The 12,453-nt window shown below is 46.7% G+C and overlaps 1 protein-coding gene across 1 annotated transcript in view; it reads right to left on the bottom strand.

Annotated features, from left to right (window-relative positions):
- LOC137313871 (probable G-protein coupled receptor 139) overlaps positions 1 to 12,453 on the bottom strand; it is a 28,271-nt gene that overhangs the window by 10,941 nt on the left and 4,877 nt on the right. The window contains exon 2 of the mRNA XM_067979609.1: positions 12,145 to 12,321. Within this exon, the coding sequence (XP_067835710.1) occupies positions 12,145 to 12,321 (177 nt within the window). The remainder of the gene's footprint in view (positions 1 to 12,144; positions 12,322 to 12,453) is intronic.

Below are 12,453 nucleotides of genomic sequence, written 5' to 3'. Positions count from 1 at the left end.
AATTCCCTTGCTTGATTCTACCCTTACATAGCCTGACCATCATTTGCAATGACTGCACTTCTTTATCTCTGGACTCCCTCGGCGATCTCAACTTGTCCCTTACAAATTTACACGCTTCAACAAGGTGGTATCATCCAATCACATAGGGTTACCTTCCACATTTACTCTAATAACACCGTGCTCCATCTCTTCACCACCTCTCTCAGACCCACGTCCCCTCCCACCACCTGCACTATCTCTTCACCACCTCACTCAGACCCACGTCCCCTCCCCCCACCACCTGCTCTATCTCTTCACCACCTCACTCAGACCCACGTCCCCTCCCCCACCACCTGCTCCATCTCTTCACCACCTCACTCAGACCCACGTCCCCTCCCCCCACCACCTGCTCTATCTCTTCACCACCTCACTCAGACCCACGTCGCCTCCCCCCACCACCTGCTCCGTCTCTTCACCACCTCACTCAGACCCACGTCACCTCCCCCCACCACCTGCTCTATCTCTTCACCACCTCACTCAGACCCACGTCCCCTCCCCCCACCACCTGCTCTATCTCATCACCACCTCACTCAAACCCACGTCCCCTCCCCCACCACCTCCTCTATTTCTTCACCACCTCACTCAGACCCACGTCCCCTCCCCTACCACCCCCTCTATCTCTTCACCACCTCACTCAGACCCACGTCCCCTCCCCGACCACCCCATCTATCTCTTCACCACCTCACTCAGACCCACGTCCCCTCCCCCACCACCTCCTCTATCTCTTCACCACCTCACTCAGCCCCACGTCCCCTCCCAGACCACCCACTCTATCTCTTCACCACCTCTCTCAGACCCACGTCCCCTCCAACCACCACCTGCTCTATCTCTTCACCACCTCACTCAGACCCACGTCCCCTCCCCCACCTCCTGCTCTATGTCTTCACCACCTCACTCAAACCCACGTCCACTCCCCCACCACCTGCTCTATCTCTTCACCACCTCACTCAGACCCACGTCCCCTCCCCCACCACCTCCTCTATCTCTTCACCACCTCACTCAAACCCACGTCCCCTCCCCCACCACCTCCTCTATCTCTTCACCACCTCTCTCAGACACACGTCCCCTCCCCGAACACGTGCTCTATCTCTTCACCACCTCACTCAAACCCACATCCCCACCCCCACCACCTGCTCTATCTCTTCACCTCCTCACTCAAACCCACGTCCCCTCCCCCACCACCTGCTCCATCTCTTCACCACCTCACTCAAACCCACGTCCCCTCCCCCACCACCTGCTCCATCTCTTCACCACCTCACTCAGACCCTCGTCCCCTCCCCCACCACCTCCTCTATCACTTCGCCACCTCACTCAAACCCACGTCCCCCTCCCCCACCTCCTTGTCTATCTCTTCACCACCTCACTCAGACCCACGTCCCCTCCCCCACCACCTGCTCTAAAACTTCGCCACCTCACTCAAACCCACGTCCCCTCCCCCACCACCTGCTCTATCTCTTCACCACCTCACGCAAACCCACATCCCCTCCCCCACCACCTGCTCTATCCCATCAGCACCTCTCTCACACCCACGTCCCCTCCACCCACCACCTGCTCTATCTCTTCACCACCTCTCTCAAACCCATGTCCCCTCTCCCCACCACCTGCTCTATCTCTTCACCACCTCACTCAAACCCACGTCCCCCGCCTCCTCCACCACCTGCTCTATATCTTCACCACCTCTCTCAAACCCACGTCCCCTCCACCGCCACCTGCTCTATCTCTTCACCACCTCTCTCAAACCCACGTCCCCTCCACCACCACCTGCTCTAACTCTTCACCACCTCTCTCAAACCCACGTCCCCTCCCCCACCACCTGCTCTAACTCTTCACCACCTCTCTCAAACCCACGTCCCCTCCACCGCCACCTGCTCTATCTCTTCACCACCTCTCTCAAACCCACGTCCCCTCCACCACCACCTGCTCTAACTCTTCACCACCTCTCTCAAACCCACGTCCCCTCCCCCACCACCTGCTCTATCCCATCAGCACCTCTCTCACACCCACGTACCCTCCACCAACCACCTGCTCTATCCCTTCACCACCTCTCTCAAATCCACGTCCCCTCCCCCACCAGCTGCTCTCTCTTCACCTCCGCTCTCAAACCCACGTCCCCTCCCCCACCACCTGCTCAATCTCTACACCAACTCTCTCGCACCCACGTCCCCTCCCCCCAGCACCTGCTCTAACACTTCACCATCTCTCACAAACCCACGTCACCTCCCCCACCACCTTCTCTATCTCGTCACCACCGCTCTCAAACCTACGTCCCCTCCCCCACCAACTGCGCTATCTCTTCACCACCTCACTCAAACCCACGTCCCCCGCCACCCACCACCTGCTATATCTCTTCACCACCTCACTCAAACCCACGTCCCCTCCCCCCACTACCTGCTCTATCTCTTCACCATCTCTCTCAAATCCACGTCCCCCGCCTCCCCCACCACCTGCTCTCTCTCTTCTCCACCTCTCTTAAATTCACGTCCACCTCCCCCCCTACCTGCTCTCTCTCTTCATCACCTCTCTCAAACCCAAGTCCGCTCCTCCCACCAACTGCTCTATCCCTTCACCAACTCTCTCGAACCCACATCCCCCGGCCCCGACGACCTGCTCTATCTATTCACCACCTCTCTCGAACCCAGGTCCCCATCACCCCCCACCCCAGACCTCTTTGTTGTCAGGCTGCTTGTTACATATCAAGTCTTGAAGAGCGCAAGTTCCTCCAGGTAAACGTAAGGAAGACAATTGTAATCGCCTTCAGCCCCCCGTCACTAAACTCCATTCACTTGCCACTGATTTAACCCTCTCTATGCCACCATATCAGGCTGAACTAGACTGTTTTTAACGCAATGTACCTTTTCCCCACGAGGTGACCTTCCCACCCCATATACTGTCCATCTTGAAGACCGCCTACTCGTTATCCAGTAACATCATTCGCCTCCGTTCTTGTCTACTATGGACTGTTCCCTGAACTTTTGCACCTCTAGACTAGATTATTTTTACGCTCACATGGCCGACCTCCCATCCTGCACACTCTGTGCACTTCAGCTCATCGGAAAGACTGATGCCTGTATCCTATTATGCACCGTCTTGCTCACCTGTCGTTCCAAGCTTTGCAGATCTACTTTGACTGCCGCTCCCCCAAAATCTACAATCGAACGGATACTACCAAAACAAGGAACGATTTTGGGTGTGTTTATTTTTAAATAACGATTCTTTTGTATCATAAACTGGAAATATCCCAGTGAAAGTTCGAAAATGAGAAAATTTGAAATATCATGTTCGAAAGAGAACTTTCGTTCGACTTCATCCCATTTCATTTTTGAACAAATATCAGGATTACTGCCAAAGAGACTGATTCTTCACTCTTCTATAGATTCACTCTGGTAACGATAAAATTGAAGTATTTGTACATGACTGGAATTACGTCAGAATAGGTCTGGATTGACTCGAGATATATACAGCGCCTTGTGCCATCGCCTTGGTAATGGGAGTTGTTTTGCAGCCTGGCAGTTAAATCTTTCGGTGCAATACTTGGATTGAAAGTTCTGGCGACATTTGTGAGGAGCATGGTAGTCGACTTCAGGAGGACACTGACAGACTGGAAAAATGGGCAGACACATGGCAGATGAAAATTTAGGCAGCGAAATGTGAAAGCCGGCCTCCCACCTTGCAATATCCATGAACTTGAGCAAATCCTAAACTCTGCTGCCCAATATCGTAAGTCGCAACAAGTTCCAATCACCCATCACCCCTGTGCTCACTAATCTGTATTGAATCGCGGTCCGGCAATGTCTCGATTTCAAAATTCTCATCCTTCTTTTCAAATCCCTAGCTGGCATCGCCCCTCCCAATCTTTGTAACCTCCTCCAGCCCTACAACCCTCTGATCTCAGCGCTCCTCCAATTCAGGCCTTTTGCCCATTCCTGAGTTCAATCACTCCACGACGGGCGTCCGTGCCTTCAACTGCCGAGGCATAAAGTTCTGAAATTTCATTCCAAAACCTCACCCCCTCTCCACCTTTCTCTAGACCTTTAAGGCGCTTTGTATTATGTAACTATCCCCCACTCACTGCATTTGTTTTTATTCGTTCATGGGACGTCGGCTTCGCTTGCGAGGCCGCATGTATTGCCCATCCCTAATTTCCCTTGAGAAGGTGGTGGTGAGCCGCCTTCTTGAAAATCAGCAGTCCGTGCAGTGACGGTTCTCTCACTGCGCTGTTAAGAAGGGAGTTCAAGGATTTTGACCCAGCGACGATGAAGGAACGGCGATATATTTCCAAGTCAGGATGGTGCGTGACTTGGAGGAGAACGTGCAGGTGGTGTTGTTCCCATGTGCATGCTGCTCTTGTCCTTTTAGGTGGTAGAGGTCGCGGGTTTGGGAGGTGCTGTCGATGAAGCCTTGGCGAGTTGCTGCAGTGCATCCTGTGGATGGTACACACTGGAGCCACTGTGCGCCGGTGGTGAAGGGAGTGAATGTTTTGGGTCGTGGATGGGGTGCCAAAGAAGCAGGCTGCTTTATCTTGGATGGTGTGGAGCTTCTTGAGTGTTGTTGGAGCTGCACTCATCCAGGCCAGTGGACAGTACTCCATCACACTCCTGACTTGTGCCTTGTAGATGGTGGACAGGCTTTGGGGAGTCAGGAGGTGAGTCACTCGCCGCAGAATACCCAGCCTCTGACATGCTCTCGTAGCCACAGCATTTATATGGCAGGTCCAGTGAAGTTTCTGGTCAATGGTGACCAGAGATATAAGCAATTGGACCTATCCCCCACTCACTGCATTTTCCTGGAGAAATAGTCAATTGGTATTAAGTAACTATTCCCCACTTCCTGCATATTACAGGAGAAATAACCATTTTTTTAGAACGTAACTTTCCGCCACTCACCATATTTTAAGGGAGAAATAATCAATTTGTATTATGTAACTGTCCCCCACTCCCTGCATTTTGCTGGTGAAATAATCAATTTGACTTACGTAACTATCCGGCATTCACTACATTTTACAGGGAAATCGTCGGTTTTTATTATGTAACTCTCGCACGCTCACTACATTTTACAGGAGAAATAATTCATTTGTATTTTGTAACTATCCCCCACTCACTGCATTTTGCTGGAGAAATAATCAATTTATTTTATGTAACTATCCTCCACTCACTGCAATTTAGTGGAGAATAATCAATTTGTACCATGGAATTATCTCCTACTCATTGCAATTTGCTGGCGAAATCATCAATTTTATTATGTAACTGTTGCCGACTCACTGCATTTTACTGGAGAAACAATCAATTTGTATTATGTAACTATCCACCATTCACTGCATTTTGCTGGTGAAGTAATCAATTTTCATTCTGTAACTATCCCCCATCACAGTATTTTAGTGGAGAAATAATCAATTATATTACGTAAGTATCCCCCACTCACTACATTTTACAGGAGACATCGTCAGTTTGTATTGTGCAACGATCCTCCACTCACTGCATTTTACTGGAGAAAGAATCAATTTGTATTATGTCGCCAGGCCCCAATTCATGCATTTTACTGCATTAATAATCAATTGGTACAATATAAATATCCTCCTCTCTGCCTTTTTCTGGAGAAATAATCAATTTGTATTGAGTAACTATCCACCACTCACTGCATTTTACTGGAGAAATAATCAATTTGTATTATGTAACTATCCCCCACTCACTGTATATTACTGGCAATATAATCAATTTGTATTGTGTAACTATCCTGCACTCATTGCATTTTACTGGAGAAACAATCAATTTGTATTATGAAACCATCCTCCACTGACTGCATTTTAGTGGAGAAATAATTAATTTGTATTATGTAACTATCCTCCACTCACTCCATTTTGCTGGAGAAATAATTAATTTGTATAATGTAACTATCCTCCACTCACTCCATTTTGCTGGAGAAATAATCAATTTGTATGATGTAACTATCCTCCACTCACTCCACTTTACTGGAGAAATAATCAATCTGTATTATGCAACTGTCCCCCACGTGCTGCATTTTACAGGAGAAATAATCAAGTTTAATAATGTTACTTTCCCCCATTCATTGATTTTTACTGGAGATACAACCAATTTGTATTATGTAACTATCACCCACTTCCTGCATTTTACTGGAGAAATAACCAATTGGTATTATGTAACTATCACCCACTTCCTGCATTTTACTGGAGAAATAATCCATTTGCATTATGTAACTAATTCCACTCATTGCATTTTACTGGATAAATAATCAATTTGTATTCCGTAACTCTCGCCCACTCATTGCATTTTGCTGGTGAAACAACCAATTTTTATTATGTAACTATCCCCCACTCACTGTATTTTACTGCAGATATAACCAATTTGTTTCATGTAACTATCTTCTGCTCATTGCATTTTGCTGGAGAAATAAACAATTTTTATTATGTTACCATCCTCTACTCACTGCATTTTACTGGAAAAAATATCAATTTGTATTTTGTAAATATCCTGAACTCACCGTATTATGCTGGAGAAATTACCCTGCTTTTATTGGGAGAAGTTGCGATAATTTCGTTCATGATTTCTGTTTGTTGTCGTTCGTTGAGACTCTTGCTAAATAGACTCTGTAGACTGTTTGTTGTAGTGCGTTGTTTAACTGACTCTTTTTCTCATTGAGTAGATATTGTTTATTGCAAAATAGACAGTTTGGTATGCGTTTTGACTTACGTCCAGCCCCGTTTCAAACTCATTGCCTGACACAGTGCCACACATTGGCTGACACAGTTGTGCCAATGGATACTCTCAAAAACCTTTGCTCCGCCCCCACTGTTTCTCAATATTTTTCCATTGCCTGGCTGTCTTTCTTGTAGTGTGGGACCACAGAACACCACTCTCTGGATCTTCATGGATGACCAGATTGGGGAGAAATGGTCAGATTGAGGAGAACGGGTCAGATTTATGTTGGAAGAGACCTGTGTTCACACGGCGTGTGTAAATGTCTATTGATGGGAATGTAATTGCCTGCCACAGCCATTCAGGATTGCTGAGACTTTTATGTTCCAGGTCGATTTATGTGTCCAGCTCGGATAACTCAGTCGACGGGGGAAATTTTTTTCCTGCATTTTTAAACTCGTAAAAACGTTGTCTTTGACGACACAGCGACCCTTTCTGGTTGTGGTAGCGAATTACATTTCCCTCACTTCATTCTCAAAGCCGACCTGTGACCACACCTCTCGCCATAAAATTGCTTCAGCTGAACACCTTTTCTCAGCCCATTTCCTCTCAAACACACTGCACTCCAACAGGCATCAACCTGCCCCGAGTCTGTTCCAACCTCAGCTGACATCTTCTCCTCATTCTCACTCAACTCCTCAATCTGACTCCTTCTCTTCAATATAACCCCCTTCTTCCTAATCTGACTCCATTCCCTCAATCAGACCCGTTCTCCACAATCAGAACCCTTCTCCCCAAACGGACAACATCTCCTCTATCTGCACTTTCTCCTCAAACTGAGCACTTCTCTTCAATCTGAACTATGCTGCAAGACTGAGCCCATCTCCTCAATCTTACCTCTTTTCCTCAATCCGCCCCTTCTCCTCAATCTGACCACTTATCTTCAATCTGACCCCTATCTCAATCTGACCCTACTCCCCAATCTGACATCATCTCCCCAACCTGACTCCTTCTCCTCAATCGGACCTCTTCTCAATCTGACCCCTTCTCCCCAATCTGACCCCTTCCACCCAAATTGACTCCATTGGAAAGCAAATTCGTGCTGGGTGCATAATCGGCAGCAAATTCACCATCGGCTTTGATACATCCCGACAGAACGTTAAATTTACCCACAATATCTCTCGGATAGTGCTTTCACGCAGAGACGCCAGAAACGATCCCTAATGGGAGCCTTAACTGGTTTGCATCAGTGTCCAGCTCCATTCTGAACTCCCAAACCAGTAGTAATACCGGACCCCTCCTCGACGCAGATCAGGTCGCTCGACACTTCCGTTATTGTTGCTGATGGAGGTTTGCCACTTCGGGCTGGGGATGGCAGGTTTGGCGGGCTGAACGGCTTATGAGACAAACTGGCGAGGCTGCACATCAATCGGACCTGAGCACAAACCTTCTCCTCAACCTGAACCCTTCACCTCAATCTGACACAACATCGTCAATCGGAAGCATTCTCCTCAGTTTGACCATTCAGATAAATCAGAAAGCACTTTTTTTCAGAGGAAAGTTAGTGGAAATCTGTAACTCTCTTCCCTAATAGGCTGTGGGTCAATTGAAATGTCAGGACTGAGATCGATCGATTTTTGTTCGGTAAGGGATATGGAGTAAAAGCGGGTGAATGACATTTATATTTTTGGGCGGCAGACTTAAACTGACTGGCGCTTATTGGCAGTGCTTTAAGGTGTATATTGAGTGTGATTGCAATTCATAAAAGCAACACCCGAACATGGACTTCAACCCGACAGCCTCACATGAAAAGCCTGATGGTTTATGGATTGAACGATTCGAGCGTTGGAGCACTAACGACAACGCGACCCTAACTGGCTGTTAAAGGGTATTACACCCACTTCACCACGTTCACAGCCGCCTTGTCAACAAACATTACGTCACAAAATTGCTTCAGATGCAACACCTCTTCTCAGGCCATTCCATCTCAAACGTACCGCACTCCAAACACCATCTACCTCTCTGAGTGTCTTCCAAACTCAACTGGACCCTTCATCCCAAACTGAACCATATCCTCAATCTTACCCCTTCTCAATCTTTCCCTTCTCCTCAGTCTTACCCTTCTCCTCAATTTCGCCCTTTCCCTCAATCTGACTCCTTCTCAATTTGTCCACTGCTCCTCAAGCTGATCGTTTCATAAACTGCCATCTTGTCTTCAATCTGACCACTTCTCCCCACTTTCACCCCCTCTCCTCAGTCTTTCCCGCTATCAAATTTTACATTCTCTTCTCAAATTGTATCTTCTCCCCATCTGACCCCTTCTCCTCAAACTGAACCCTTCTACACAATCTGACCCCTTCTCCCTAAAATGAGCCCTTCTCCTCAATCTGCCCCTCTCCCAAATCTGTCCTTTTCCCCTCGATCTCTATGTTTATCCTAAATCTGACCCCCTCTCCTCAATCTGAATCCTTCGCCGCAATCTAGTCCCTTTGCCTCAATCATGACCCATTCTATGCAACCTGACAACTTCTGCTCAAGGTCAACCCTTCCACCAATCTGATCTCTTCTCCCCAATCTGAACCCTTCTCCTCAATATGCCCACTACGATAAAGGGCATTTATGAGCGAAATCAGGAAGTACCTTTTCTCACAACGAGTGGTTGAAATCAATAACCCTTTTACACTAATAGGCAGTGGGTCAATTCAAATTTCAGGACCTAGATCGATCGATTTTTGTTGGGTAAGGGGCATGGAGCAAAGGCGGGTGAATGAAGTTGAGGTACGGATCAGCCACGATCTAATTGAACGGTAGAATAGGCTCTAGGGGATGAAAGGCCCACCCCTGTTCACTCGGTTCATGATCTGCCTTTTCTATTCAAAGGCTTATTTCCATAGGGCCAATGTTAAAATGCTCCGTTTTAATCTCCATGAGAAATAATCAATAATCACAGATACAATGAGAAATGCAGAGAATGAAAGATGAAAGAATAGGGGAGGGAAGCGGACATGGGCAAAGATTTTCCAGAACTTCTAAACTGGTAAACACGTTATTTTTGAGTGAATGACGTTCAGTTCCCCTCTTTCTGACTCCGCTGGTCAGCTGTTGTGCAGTGAATAATAATGCAACTCAGTGACATTTTTTTTTGGCTGCAGACTTTGACTGGCGCTTGATGTCGATGATTTAAATATAAATTGTATGCGATTGCAATTGAGAAATGCAACGGCAGAACAGGGACTTGAACGCTGGACCCTCGACGTAAAAGGCTTCTGCTGTCCAATGGAGCTATCCGGCCTATGCACCCATAACGACATATCGACCGTGATTTGCTGGTGTATGGAAATACATTCTCTTCACATTCACAGCTCCTTGGATATGGGAGTGTTGCCAGAAGACTGGAGGATTGCAAATGTTAAACCCTTTTCAAAAAAGGAGAGAGTGATCAATCTGATAACTACAGGGCAATCAGCCTAACGTTAATGGTGGGATAAACCTTGGAGAGGGTACAGAGGAGTTTTACCAGAATGATGCCAGGAATGTGGGACTTCAGTTATGTGGATAGATTGGAGAAGCTGGGATTGTTCTTCTTTGAACAGAGATGTTTAAGGGGAGACCGAATTGAGGTATTCAAAATAATGAGGGGGTTTGATCTATCCAATAGGGAGAAATCGTTTCCTCTTGCATATGTTTCGGTAACCAAAGGTCATTGATTTAAAATAATTGGCAACAGACCTAAAGCGGAAATGAGGAGACATTTTTTTTCACACTGAGGGTTGTTAATATCTGGAATTCACTACCTGAAAGGGTGGTGGAAGCAGGTTGCGTAGGAACTTTCAAAAGGCAACTTGCATGAACTTGAAATTGACTAATTTGCAGGGTTATGGGGAAGAAGCTGGGTTGTGGCACTAATTTAGATAGCACTTTCAAAAAGCCGGCACAGGCAAATGGGGCCGAATGGACTTCTTCTGTGCTGTAAGATTCAATGATTCTATGACCACAGCCCTCACGAGTATGTGACTGTCAGCATTTCTCAACAGCTCGATGCCTTCCAGTTCCCACAATCCTTGATTCACAGGAAGTGTCAAATCAGATCTTTCCCTTCCTACAGCCTGATACTGTTCTCCCTATTCTAACACCTTATCGCCCAGCTCATACTCTGGTGTAACTGGTCAGCCGTCTCTCATTGGGAACTCAGCAGCTCTGAAGATTCTTCGTTAACTCTGACGCCCTTTCCACATCAACGAGTCTGTTCGCAGCTCTCATTCCATCTTAATGTTCTCACAGTGGGTGTCCCCACTTCAAGGCAATAAACCGACTCTCTTGCCTCCTGCTTTCATCTCTCGTCTTGGATGAGAACCTACTTGACACGAATGTTCCCCTTTCACACTAAATTGCAAGAGTGGATCTTTGTTCTCGTGTGCTTCGATATGGAAGTTACTCGATCGTGGCAACAGACAGAAGATGAGAATGAGCATTACTTCACTCTGGCAGCTAATTTTTAATGAACTTTTAGGAACCTCCTCTAATTCCGCTACCGGATCCCTGCTGATACTGCTGTTGCCCTGGGGAACCCGATAGTAGAACTGTAGTTACCTTCATCAGGTTTTATTTTACATTATTTTATTTTATTTCGTAACATTGCACGACATCTCCCATTTTTCCGATTATAGACAATGATTTGAAATTCCGCTTTAGACATGAGAAGTATCTTTGGTTTGATTATTTTTTTCTCATGTTTTAACCAATTTGAGAATCAGTGACCAGAGAGTTTTCAGTAGAGCTTTCAGTTCTTCTCTGAATTTCCTCTTGGTCGCTGCATAAATACACGTATTTGTTCAGGAACTCAAATACATGAGCAGATATCCGCTTTCAGTCGCGATATATCCAGGGTTTGAGTAATCACCTTTGTAATCAACGGTGTTTGACAGCCGTGTGGTTGCAAAACTCACGATAGCTGTCAGCCACAAGAGTATAAAACTGCCCGATATAGTGAAGAGTAAAATGATGGATTTCCTTCGGTTCTCCATCTCTGGATCACTCTGATTCTTACTGCTGTGAACCCGGAGTCCCATGCGGGCTCTATTGGTCATTAAAATTCGTCTCACGGTCAATGAGTTAAACAATACTATGAAACTAATGGGGAGCAATGGGATTGACAGAGCCTGAAACCAGTTTTATGCGGCCCATGAGGGTAATGTAAACTCGTCCACCTTTCGCCGGCAACACCACTGCACATTGTTAATTATTCGTTCAGGTTCAAATGAAAACAACATGGGAACGCCCTTCAAATCATCCAGGACTGAGGCCGCTACTATAACCACGGTAGCCGTTCTCTTGGTGCAGTACTTCGCTTTAAACCCTTGAAAGCAGATCGCGACAAATCGGGCAAATGAGAACGAGACTGTGAACCACACGGACATATCCAGGGTGGCAAAATTAATGTAAGAAATGAACTTACAAACGGCAATGTAGGACATGAATGAATACGGAAAGCGATAATTGAACATCCGGTAAACTATAACGTCAAAGGTCATCACCAGTAGATCTGCTGTTGCCATCGCCACCATGTAGACGGAGACACATTTGGAAAGGCCACAATTTCCTCGGGAGAGAATCACAATTTTAACTACGTTTGCTGTGAGAAAGATGGAGAAGATGAAAGTTACTGCGGACACTCACACGGAGGGTCCTTTTTTGGTGAATTCTAAACTGCTCCCAAGCCTCAGGCTTACTACTTTTCCTGGTAACTTTATATGACACCTGTTTG

The sequence above is a fragment of the Heptranchias perlo genome, unplaced genomic scaffold (assembly GCF_035084215.1).
Source record: "Heptranchias perlo isolate sHepPer1 unplaced genomic scaffold, sHepPer1.hap1 HAP1_SCAFFOLD_49, whole genome shotgun sequence".
Classification (NCBI taxonomy): Eukaryota; Metazoa; Chordata; class Chondrichthyes; order Hexanchiformes; family Hexanchidae; genus Heptranchias; species Heptranchias perlo.
This window is presented reverse-complemented; position numbering and strand designations above follow the sequence as displayed.